Source organism: Microcaecilia unicolor, chromosome 10, assembly GCF_901765095.1.
Source record: "Microcaecilia unicolor chromosome 10, aMicUni1.1, whole genome shotgun sequence".
Taxonomy (NCBI): Eukaryota; Metazoa; Chordata; class Amphibia; order Gymnophiona; family Siphonopidae; genus Microcaecilia; species Microcaecilia unicolor.
The window spans coordinates 141,286,542-141,299,052 of NC_044040.1; the positions used below are offsets into that span (position 1 = coordinate 141,286,542).

At 45.2% G+C, this 12,511-nt stretch overlaps 1 protein-coding gene across 11 annotated transcripts in view; it reads left to right on the forward strand.

Annotated features, from left to right (window-relative positions):
• Positions 1 to 11,242, forward strand: part of ILKAP (ILK associated serine/threonine phosphatase) — a 109,107-nt gene extending 97,865 nt beyond the window's left edge. For 10 of the 11 annotated variants that reach the window (XM_030215831.1, XM_030215820.1, XM_030215823.1 and 7 more), the window contains exons 8-10: positions 9,951 to 10,070; positions 10,445 to 10,526; positions 10,980 to 11,242. In XM_030215831.1, coding sequence (XP_030071691.1) covers positions 9,951 to 10,070; positions 10,445 to 10,526; positions 10,980 to 11,123 — 346 coding nt within the window. In that variant the 3' untranslated portion in view covers positions 11,124 to 11,242. The remainder of the gene's footprint in view (positions 1 to 9,950; positions 10,071 to 10,444; positions 10,527 to 10,979) is intronic. The other variant, XM_030215821.1, reaches the window with a different exon arrangement.
• The last annotated feature ends 1,269 nt before the right edge of the window (positions 11,243 to 12,511 follow it).

Sequence of the window (12,511 nt, forward strand, 5' to 3'; positions counted from 1 at the left end):
TCGCGCCTATCTCCCAGAGACGAGAGCCAACAACTTGTTGTCCCTCGTCTCTCGGGTGCGAGCGTCCCAGCAGATCACAGCTCGGCAGATGTTGAGATTGCTAGGCCACATGGCCTCCACAGTTCATGTGACTCCCATGGCCCGCCTTCACATGCAATCTGCTCAATGGACCCTAGCTTCCCAGTGGTTTCAGGCTGCTGGGGATCTAGAAGACGTGATCCACCTGTCCACGAGTTTTCTCGACTCCCTGTATTGGTGGACGATTTGGTCCAATCTGACTCTGGGACGTCCCTTCCAAATTCCTCAGCCACAAAAAGTGCTGACCACGGATGCATCTCTCCTGGGGTGGGGAGCTCATGTCGAGGGGCTTCACACCCAAGGAAGCTGGTCCCTCCAGGAACGCGATCTGCAGATCAATCTTCTGGAGTTACGAGCGATATGGAACGCTCTGAAGGCTTTCAGAGATCGGCTGTCCCACCAAATTATCCAAATTCAGACAGACAACCAGGTTGCCATGTATTACGTCAACAAGCAGGGGGGCACCGGATCTCGCCCCCTGTGTCAGGAAGCCGTCAGCATGTGGCTCTGGGCTCGCCGTCACGGCATGGTGCTCCAAGCCACATATCTGGCAGGCGTAAACAATAGTCTGGCCGACAGGTTGAGCAGGATTATGCAACCTCACGAATGGTCGCTCAATTCCCGAGTGGTGCGCCAGATCTTCCAAGCGTGGGGCACCCCCTTGGTAGATCTCTTTGCATCTCGAGCCAACCACAAAGTCTCTCAGTTCTGTTCCAGGCTTCAGGCCCACGGCAGACTGGCATCGGATGCCTTCCTCCTGGACTGGGGGGAGGGTCTGCTGTATGCTTATCCTCCCATACCTCTGGTGGGGAAGACTTTGTTGAAACTCAAGCAAGACCGAGGCACCATGATTCTGATTGCTCCTTTTTGGCCGCGTCAGATCTGGTTCCCTCTTCTTCTGGAGTTGTCCTCCGAAGAACCGTGGAGATTGGAGTGTTTTCCGACCCTCATCACGCAGGACGAAGGGGCGCTTCTGCATCCCAACCTCCGGTCCCTGGCTCTCACGGCCTGGATGTTGAGAGCGTAGACTTTGCCTCTTTGGGTCTGTCAGAGGGTGTCTCCCGTATCTTGCTTGCTTCCAGGAAAGATTCCACTAAGAGGAGTTACTTCTTTCTGTGGAGGAGGTTTGCCGTCTGGTGTGACAGCAAGGCCCTAGATCCTCGCTCTTGTCCTACACAGACCCTGCTTGAATACCTTCTGCACTTGTCTGAGTCTGGTCTCAAGACCAACTCTGTAAGGGTTCACCTTAGTGCAATCAGTGCATACCATTACCGTGTGGAAGGTAAGCCGATCTCAGAACAGCCTTTAGTTGTTCGCTTCATGAGAGGTTTGCTTTTGTCAAAGCCCCCTGTCAAGCCTCCTACAGTGTCATGGGATCTCAATGTCGTTCTCACCCAGCTGATGAAACCTTCTTTTGAGCCACTGAATTCCTGCCATCTGAAGTACTTGACCTGGAAGGTCATTTTCTTGGTGGCAGTTACTTCAGCTCGTAGAGTCAGTGAGCTTCAGGCCCTGGTAGCCCAGGCCCCTTACACCAAATTTCATCATAACAGAGTAGTCCTCCGCACTCACCCTAAGTTCTTGCCAAAGGTTGTGTCGGAGTTCCATCTGAACCAGTCAATTATCTTGCCAACATTCTTTCCCCGTCCTCATTCCTGCCCTGCTGAACGTCAGCTGCACACATTGGACTGCAAGAGAGCATTGGCCTTCTACCTGGAGCGGACACAGCCCAACAGACAGTCCGCCCAATTGTTTGTTTCTTTTGATCCCAACAGGAGGGGAGTGGCTGTGGGGAAACGCACCATATCCAATTGGCTAGCAGATTGCATTTCCTTCACTTACGCCCAGGCTGGGCTGGCTCTTGAGGGTCATGTCACGGCTCATAATGTTAGAGCCATGGCAGCGTCGGTAGCCCACTTGAAGTCAGCCTCTATTGAAGAAATTTGCAAAGCTGCGACGTGGTCATCTGTCCACACATTCACATCTCATTACTGCCTGCAGCAGGATACCCGACGCGACAGTCGGTTCGGGCAGTCAGTTCTTCAGAACCTGTTCGGGCTTTAGGATCCAACTCCACCCCCCGAGGGCCCTGTTTGTTCTGTTCCAGGCTGCACTCTCAGTTAGTTGGTAAATTTTTTAGGTCAATCTCAGTTATGTCCTCGCCGTTGTGAGGCCCAATTGACCATGGTTGTTGTTTTGAGTGAGCCTGGGGGCTAGGGATACCCCATCAGTGAGAACAAGCAGCCTGCTTGTCCTCGGAGAAAGCGAACGCTACATACCTGTAGAAGGTATTCTCCGAGGACAGCAGGCTGATTGTTCTCACAAACCCGCCCACCTCCCCTTTGGAGTTGTGTCTTCCCTTGCTTTGTTTGCTACTTATGGGACTGACGAACACGAGCCGGTTCGGGCGAGAAGACGGCCGCGCATGCGCGGTGCGCATGAGCGCGCGAGGACTAGCAAAGGCCTTTGCTAGTGAAGTTTCCGATTGGAGGGGCTGCCGTGGACGTCACCCATCAGTGAGAACAATCAGCCTGCTGTCCTCGGAGAATACCTTCTACAGGTATGTAGCATTCGCTTTATATGCTTCCTCCATTGGTAGGAAACGCATGTTAATTTCATCTGAGGTCTTCATTCTAACAACCTCCAACACCAACATCTGGAGGATGGGGAGCTCACAAATTGTCCCTCACCCCACCCTTCCCGTGTAGTTCATACCTGTAGAATTTGCCCCTGCCATTTGTATAGGTCAGGTGTTATGTACTTCAGTGTGTAAAATTAGAGCAGAGTCTACAGGTGAAAAGTACCTATGAATTTTGCCTCAAAATGCATAGTTTGAAAGTTGCCCCCTATTTGTTTGCAAAATGTTTGTAGTTCCTTAAAGAAGGAGATGAATCATCTGCCAAATCAAAGTTTGCATCTGGTTCTCTAGATGTGCTTAGGACCCTTGAGAATTCCAAGTTTTTCTTTATGCATAGCTGCGATTGCTGCTTTTGTTGCTGAGTCTGACTGGGGACAATTTTCAAACTGTCCATTTTGGAAAAAAGACTACATGTACTTTTTACCTGCACTAGTTTTCAATATGAAAATACACGTTACTTGCAGATAATCTTTTGGATGGAAACGTATGCACAAAGATTTGAAAATGCAGTCTATGTATGCACTTTGCTTCCCGTATCATTAGCATATCCCAAGAAACAGCTCCTCTCCATGTGGTTAAAAGCATATATGTTGTTGAACATTCTGATCTTTAGCTGCATTTTCAAACAACTGGTTAATGCAGGTAAAATGCTCACCTTCTGAAATCTCTTCTGTGTTGAGAGCCCCTGTGCATTATAATTTGAGGTACCAAAAAAATTCAGGGTTCAGAGTCCAAAACCACCTTGGGTGAATCTCTTCATAAAGGCAGTTAATAAATCCCAATAAATAAATAAAATGAACCACTCCTAGGGAGTCAAATCAAGTAAAAGCCTAAGTGCTAGTGAGGTACTGTAGCATGGGCCTGCTTGTGGATCTGGTTCTGAGGGGAAAAAATCCATTAGGAATAGTCAAGCAGGAAGTTCTCAAACTTGTACAGTTATGATGGCCAGCTTGGCCCATTTGTTTATTAATAAGCGTTCTTGATGAAAATGTCTTTTGTCACATCCTTGGTTAAGTAGTTTAGTTAAAACTAAGGGGCTTCGATGTTAGCTTCAGAACTTTTAGTAGAAGAACAGTGCTGGGCAGACTTCTACAGTCTGTGCCCTAAGAATGGCAAGGACAAATCAAATTCGGGTATACATATAAAGTATCACATACTATGTAAAATGAGTTTATCTTGTTGGGCAGACTGGATGGACAGTTCAGGTCTTTATCTGCCGTCATTTACTATGAAGGTCCTAGTGGTGTTTACAACCAGGAGTACACATGTATACCTAATCTCCTGTGAGTAATTCTGCAGTTAAGGTTTGGTGGGGTGTGGTATCTGGGTGGGCCATGTTCTATCACATCAGCACTTTCTTTGGAAATGCCAGCCTGCTATCAGACGACATCACATGTTCTTTTTCTTTACTTTCCCTGGTTTTACAGGGAGGAGAGAGAGAGCAGAAGAGATCTTTGGCAGACTTCAGAAAAACTGCCTTCCTTATCTCCCATTTACTAGTGGTGTCTTCTATTCCATGCAGCCTAGGTTTAGCCTGTTAAGTTGTGTTTTGAGTCAAAGATAAAGGTGGCAAGAAGAAATCCGACCACAGTAGTAGGAACTGTTTTTACTCTGTTTTTTGCTGTTCCTAGCAGTGCTTTGTAGTTAAAATGTCTCAAAGTCATTTTTTTAAAACTTTTAGCTTGCACCTTTTTCAGTAGTAGCTCAAGGTGAGTTGCATTCAGATACACTATTTCCCTATCCCCAGAGGGCTTACAATCCAAATTGTACTGGAGGCAATGGTGGCTTAAGTGACTTGCTGAAGATCACAAGGAGCAGCAGTGAGATTTGAACCAGGTTTCCCTAATTTTCAGCGTGATGCTCTAACCACTAGACTACCCCCCCCCCCCCCCCCCCCAACACACACACACACACTTTAGACTATCTTCTGCTGGGACTGATTTTGCATTTCCTTTCCCATCATTGCTGAATCACAGTTTTTAGTGCTAATTTTTTTAAATATATTTGAAATAAAGTTGTGAGTAAATCATAGTAAAACTACCATTATCCCTGTTTTCATTTTGATGTTAGAAGTGTGATTATGGGTTTGTTTGGTGATGCTCCTTAGAAAGTATATAGATAGAAAAAAAATGGCACAAAAAAGAAACAGACATCTTTTCTTAGATGATGTCCAGATTCTGACTGGATCCTGGATTGATATTCAGCAGCACTTTGCCAGAGAGTACTACCGAAGGCACTATCCAGGTAATTCCAAGGCAGTCTTGGGGGTAGAACTGCCGCATTGAGCCTGCCATGAGTGGGAAAGTGCGGGGTACAAATGTAACAAAAAATAAATAAATAAAAAACTAGGTGGAGCCAGAAATTATCTGAGCACCATCAATATTCAGTGCTGGTGCCCAGATAACTATTCAACCAAGCTGGGCTGAATAAAAAGCTGTCATAATTTGCCTGGACTGGCACTGAATAAATTCGGCAATTGCCAATGAACTGGATATTCAGCACTGGTATTCAGATATAGTCTGATGATAAATAGCCAGTTCTTTTGTTTTTTTAATTGATATTTTAAGTCATTTATAAACTCAAAAACAAAAAGCAAATAACTTAGCCCTGAACGTTTTTGCTTTGTTCCATTATGGCAGAAGAAGCCCAGGTTTTGGGTATGCAGAAATCCCACCCCCAACACGTCCCCTTGTGATTTGGATGCACTGCATAGAAAAGCGCCTTAAAATGGTTTTCAAAAATAAAGATTTGGATGTTTTGGCAAAAAAAAAAAGCCATCTGTCGCATTTGAGTGTCTTTCTGTTTTGAAAATGAACCCCTAAGAGTTAAATAGCTTGAAAAAACTTGAGTAAAATGCCAGGATCAGTTTTGACTGCTAGCCCCACCCCAAACCAGTTTCTTATAATCCCTTTAGCCACATCTATTTTTCATACAAGCACTATCTTGACTTATCTAATTCCACAAGATGAGCATTGTGAGGTCTTGACAGTTTGAAGCACACTTCTTTATCAAATTGTGTTATGATATCTCTTCATAAAAAGGACCTGTAGCTCTAGGCTCTGTTAGTCTAATTTGGTTACTCTTTATATATAACTAGTAAAAAAGGCCCGTTTCTGTTAGAAATGAAACGGGCGCTAGCAAGGTTTTCCTTGGAGTGTATGTTTCAGAAAGAGCGTGTGTGAGAGATGGAGCGTGTGTGTCAGAGAGAGAATGTGAGAGAGAGAGAGAGTGTATGTGTTTGTGCGAGAGAGAGAGTGTGTGAGAGACAGTGTTTGTGTTTCTGTGTGACACTGTGTGAGAGAGAGGGACAAAGACAGTGAGTGTGTGAATGAGAGTGTATGTGACAGAATGAGTGACTGCGGAGTGTGATGTGAGGAACCCCCTTGCAGCCAGGCATGTGCAGCGACCCTCCTCTCCCCGTGTTCCCCCTGCAGCCACCCATGTCCAGCATCCCCCTGCAGCCACCCATGCCCATCAACCCTCCTCTCCCCCTGCTGCGTCCTTCCTGTCTCCCCTGCTCCCCCTGCAGCCACCCATGTGGTCTCAGGCCCCCCCCCCTCAGCATCCCTCCTGTCCCCCTGCAGGCATGCATGTGCAGCATCCCTCCTCTCTCCCCTGCCCCCCCTGCAGCTACCCATGTCCAGCGACCCTCCTCTCCTGTGCAGCCACCCATGTCTGAGGATGCTCCTATCCTTTTTCCCTGTTCCCCCCACTGTGGCCAGCCATGTCCATCGACCCACCTGTCTCCCCTGATGACCACCAACCCTTCTGTCCCCCTGCCCGCCCTGCAGTGTCCGTCCTGTATCCCCTGCCCCCCTTGCAGGCACCCATGTGGTGTGTGGAGCCCCATCCCCATCTCCCTTTTACCTGCCCCCCCTGCAGCCACCCATGTGCAGCGACCCTCCCCTCCCCCTGCTTCCTTCCAGCCACCCATGTCCAGCGAGACCCCCCTTCCCCCCCCCCAGCCGGCGCAGCACCCAAAGAAAGCCCCTTGTCCCCCCCTTCGCGCATCACCCGACCCCTCCCCACCATGGCACATCACCAAGCCCCTCCCCCCTCATCAACCCCCTCGCCACCCGCAACCACTAATACAAACTGTGTCCGGCAGCTGCTGCTTCTGCTATTCAGCAGCAGCAGCCCGTACATAAAACAAACAAAAAAAAAATCCTCCTAAAACGCACCTCCGTTGAGAAGCATCTCGCATTGGCTGAAGTCTCAGCATGCGCTCCACCTCTCCCCTCTGACGTCTTGGTGTTTCTCCGGGGTCTTCCGGCAGGGGCACTGACGTTGAGGGGAGAGGAGGAGCGGCTGCAGAGACGTCAGCCAATGTGAGATGGTTCTCCACGGAGGTGCGTTTTTTTTGTTTGTTTGTTTTCTTTATGTACGGGCTGCTGCTGCTGCTGAATAGAAGCAGCAGCAGCCGCCGGACAGAGTTTGTATTAGCGGTCGCGGGTGGCGAGGCAGTCTGTGGGGGGGGGGGAGAGGGGCTTGGTGAAGCGGCGGGGGAGGGGTTGGGTGATGCGGCGAGGGGGGTAGGGGCTTTCTGATGCCCCGTTGCACGGGTTGTTGCGGGTGATGCGGCGGGGGGGCACTTAGAGGTGCACCGTCGAGGCTGTTTGTGTGTGTGTTTATGTGTTTGTGTGTGTGTGTTTGTGGGGGGGGGGGGGTTGCGGGTGGCTTTTGTGGTTATGTGGTTGGGGAGTTTGCCAGCAGTCTGTAGCAATTCCTAGACAGGGGGAGGAGTACGGAAACACTCCCCCTGCCTGGGTCGTTGTTTGTTGGAGGGGGTTGCCAGTTGGTAGGGATGCCTTTATGGATCCCTTTACTCTCTGTGTTCCGCCCTCGAGGGCGGGGCAGAGAGACATGGTGAGTTGGATGGCTTCACCACCATGAACTAACGAACTGTTTAGGGATTTTGCAGATGGCTTCAGCAGGGTGTCTTCAGAATGTTGAGGTAGCGTTTTATGTACAGATGGGGGCGTGGCTGAGGGCGGGTCTATGAGTGAGGGTGACTGGTCCTAGCCTACGAAGACTACAGGATTTTTGTGCTTCTCTGCCTTGGAGTGAGCTTCAGAACGTTCAAGGTGGGATTTATTAATATAGATAGTAATATTATTACTACTTAACCACTTTTTATATATGTGTAATTTTTCTTTATTTTCTACTCAATATTATTTTCCACAATTCAAATACGTGTTGTCACCCTATATTCTACCTCTTGTATTATCCTACTACATTCACTCGTACCAGTCACACTAACTACATGTGAAACAAAGTTCTATACATGCTATCCAGATACAAGGTTTTCCAGGATAGCATGTATAGAACTTTGTTTCACATGTAGTTAGTGTGAATGGTACGAGAGAATGTAGTAGGACAATACAAGAGGTAGAATATAGGGTGACAACACATATTTGAAGTGTGGAAAATAATATTGAGTAGAAAATAAAGAAAAATTACACATATATAAAGTGGTTACGTAGTAATAATATTATTATTCATAAAAAGGAGGGAACATAGACCTTATAGTTGCTTGCTTGTACCAGTCCATAAATGCTTTTCTGGAGCAGAGCAAAGTCCTTTCTATTATTAAAGATGGATTTAAAACATCATTAGTTCTGACAGTGGTAAGCCATATCACATTATTAATAGTTACAAGAATATGTTAATATGTACATATATATTCTTGATTAATAAAATAACTCCTTAGTGTGTCTTCTTTCTATATATGCAGGCAGACAGACACGTGGGCAGTATTGTTCCACATTCCTGTGTCTATAGAACAATTATATTGTCAACTTATTTATGCCTGGCACCCAGACACTAAGGTTTGTAAGTGATAATAGATGGGCTGTTAAAAGCCCTCACTACAGTGACATCCTCGTTGTACCTGGCATTTGAATTACTTTTTAAATCCTGAAAAACTTTTAAAATGTGTTTGGCTCATATTCAAAACCTTTCATCTGTCATAGTGAAGGCATTTCAGCAGCACAATCCTCTGGCGCCAGAGCATCAGGTAATTGGCTTGCAATTTCCTTAGGAGGTGAGAAGAATGTGAGTGTGTGCCCAGTACTGAAGGGTGAGCAAAGGGGGCAAAGACAATAGCTAATGAGCCTACTAATCACAGAAAAGACAGCAAAATAAAATGGAGACAAAAATAAAATACTTTTTTCTGTGAATGTTGATAAGGTGTGCTAGATGTTTAAACATTTTTACCCACACTGAAAACAGACATATTAGGTGAAGAATTTCTATGATGGTTTACCATAAAAATGTATAGGACATTTCAGCTAACTTAAAAATTTAACATATAGAAGTAGAGTTCTGATTTGCCACCTTGTATTTTATCTTGCTTGCCACCGCCTTTCATCTCCATATGTCCACTAGTTTCTCCCTAATCTGTAGATCTTCTGTTCCCTCTGCTGCCCCATGCTAGTCTTAGTATTCTTGTTTCTTTTCTTTCTCACCTTTCTGTTTATCACTGAACAATAAAATGCACGTCTTGAAGAGTTGCCAAAGTGTTGGTGCCACTGACAAAGATGCCTCAGGTTGAAGGAATTTCATCTTATGCAGAAACTTAAGATACTTCCTAATTTAACCTTAAAAAGCCCTTTTGATTCTTTGGTTTAAATGTAGTACTGACCACAAGAAACTTGCATTTTTCTTTGTTGAAGACTAGAATCCAGAATTGATCTGCTGATTTGTCTTTTGTTAGGGCAATTTTTAAAGTTCCTGTGGGTAAAACAGTAGCAAAGAATATGTACTTTTTAAAAATTCTTAAGTATGTGTATATTTCCAGAGCCTGCTCCAACACTACCCCTAAAAATGCCTTCCCCTTACTTCAGGTAAAATATATGTGTAGTGTTACTGCATGTATAATTTACTTGCATGTAACCTTAAAGTAGAGGGAAAGCATTTTGAGGGGTGGTGTTGGGGCAAGGCTCGGAAATATGCACATAATTCCTAAGGAATTTTAACAGTATATACATTGTTTTACTTGGGAAAAAGTTCCTACAGAAAAAGGGAAGTGCAGATGTGTATGCATACTCTTTTCCTTAAGCAGTTTTCAGAGTGAAACTATATGTGTAATTCCACTTTGAAATTTGATGCAAAGTCTGTAAAAATTGTACAAGGACTTTGCAAATATGCAGGCAGATTGAAAATTGCTTTCAATAGTTTGATTTATGACGCAATACTTGAGAATATGCTGACAGTTTTTCTTTTTTACCCTAAGAGATGGCAGAGTCCTGGGTGTGTTGGAGGTTTCCAGATCCTTTGGTGATGGACAATACAAGCGCTGTGGTGTCATCTGTACACCAGATATTAAACGCTGCCAGCTAACATATAATGACAGGTAAAACCTTTACCAGATGCTGGGCATATAAAGCGTTGTGTTTATCTTTGAAAACTGATACATAAAAATAGAAATGGACACTTATAGAAACGGAAACAGTACCAGTCTGAGTTGTGTTCAGCTATTTACATCCCTTGAATTTTGCCCATGCCCTCCAAGAATTCTGATTGTATGTTTTTAAAACTGCAAATATGTCACTGTGAGATTTAGTCCCATGAAATCTCAGAAGCTAAGTGTAGTTTGGTGAGGTGGTGCAGGTCTAAATTCTCTCACATCTCTATAAAGTGAAAGCCTACAGGATCATGGTAGATTTTTGGCAATATAGGAACAGTTCTTTTTTACCTTAAACACCTGTTCTCACATTTCTGTTCCAGGTTCATCTTGCTTGCATGTGATGGCCTTTTTAAAGCATTTACCCCAGAAGAAGCAGTAACCTTTATTGCTTCCTGTGTGGAGGTAAGAAAAGGGAGAAATAATTAGAATGCTGTTGAAGGGAGGGTAAAAAGTTCCTGGATGTGAAATGAGGAAAGTTGTTTTATGACAAAGTTAATGTGAGTGTAGAACAGTAGGAAAGGTGCCTGAAAATGTAGACAGAAATTAAACTACTCAGATGGTACTGTCCTAGTGAGAAGAAAAGAGAGAATTGTGCAGCCAAAGAAAGAGAAAGGGCTGCACTAGAACATTGCAGCAAATCTTGTTTAGGAGATTGGAGGATCTTGGTATGGAGGCAAGGAGGTGAGTGTTATGAGGTTGGGATATTAGTTTATATGTGAAAAGGCAGAGATCATGAAATGAAGCTACATGTGGGTCAGAAGAACCACTGAGGTGAAGGTTTGGTGCTACCGAACAACTTATCAAAAGGTTAGCTGGGAAAGCAAAGGACTGATTTCTGTGTATTTGTACTCTAAGCAGGATGAAAAGGTCCAGACGAGAGAAGGAAAGCCTTCAACTGACACCCACTATGAAACTGCCTGTAATCGACTGGCCAATGAGGCAGTGCGTCGTGGTTCAGCAGATAATATCACTGTGCTTGTGGTTCATATTGAGCATTGAAAGCAGGTAACAGAGACAGTGCCTATAGCCGCATGAGATTCCTGATTTAGGTCCTGTGTCTGTGTTTGCATAGTTCCAACTAAGTGTTCTTGATTGTAAATAAAATGTGTCTTTTTTTTTTTAATTAAATGACTTCTGTTTTGGTTATTTTTGAATGAACGCTTGCTTGACCTAGATTGTGTAACTGGGCGTTTAATATATTTTGTTTATATATAGTATATGCAGACATCTAAAATTGATGCAACCCAATGTTTAAACACCAGCTTTGACATTTAAATCATCCACATGCATTTAGCACTGCTATCCACAGGAGTAGCTGTGTCCAATATACATGTACACTAGTGATTTGTGCTGCTGTATAGATACGGTAATGTTCAGCCACTCTCTGCCTGAGCAATTTTAGGACAGAAAAAAAAGAGAATAGTGTTGGTGCAGTCTGTAAGAATTTTCACCACCATTATCCATATGGTACTGCTGAAAATTCACAGATGGGGTACTCATCTGCATTGTAGCCACCACCTGCAAAGTACAGCAAGTTGTGCTTTTTGATATATATTTTTTGTTGTATTCACCATGTTTCACATGATTGTATATATTTAAATTGTCCTTCTTTGACACTAAACATCACAAGTGGTGGCTAACGGGTGTCATGCCCCTCACCTGGTTCAGGAAACCGCTAGAGTGCTGCAGCATTCTACGCCTAGAGTCTTATGAGTCTTTACTTACTGGTTGCTGCACTTCCCTTTTATAGCCCTAGATGGGGCACTGTCAGATGATCTCACTTCCTGGCTAGGGATATTTAAGAAAGTGCTCTACACTCCACCAGTGCCGTGGCAACAGGCTTCTAGAGTTGTTCTTACTGCAGTGTTCATTGCCTTGCCAGTTCCAGCCCTGCTTGCTCCTGCACCCGGTCCTACTTGTTCCAGTATTCCTACCTTGTTCCAACATCCAGCCCTGCTTGTTCCAGTTGTCCAGCCTGGCCTGTTCCTGCCACTAGCCCCAGCCCTCTAGCCCAGCCTGTTTCTGCTTCCAGCCCTGCCTGTTCCTATGTTCCTGCCTACCTCTGTTCCTGCTTTCCTGTCCTGTTCCTGAGGTCCAGCTCATTCCTGTCTTCTCATGTCCAGTGTGCCTTCCTGTCCTTCTCCTACCCAAAGGCTCTTTTTAGAGTCAACATCCTGATAATCCCAGTCCTGTCTGGGTACTGGGCACTTCTGGCATCTGCTGCTACCAGTGGGGCCCTGCGCAGCACTAACATTGCACAGGTAGCATTTTCCCCGCTGTCCCCAAGGGCTCTTTTAAGAGCCAACCTCTAGACTTTTCCAGTTGTGTTCCAGCCAATCTGCTAGGCACTGTCTAGTCCTATGCTTCAGATAGTCCAAGTTGGGTCC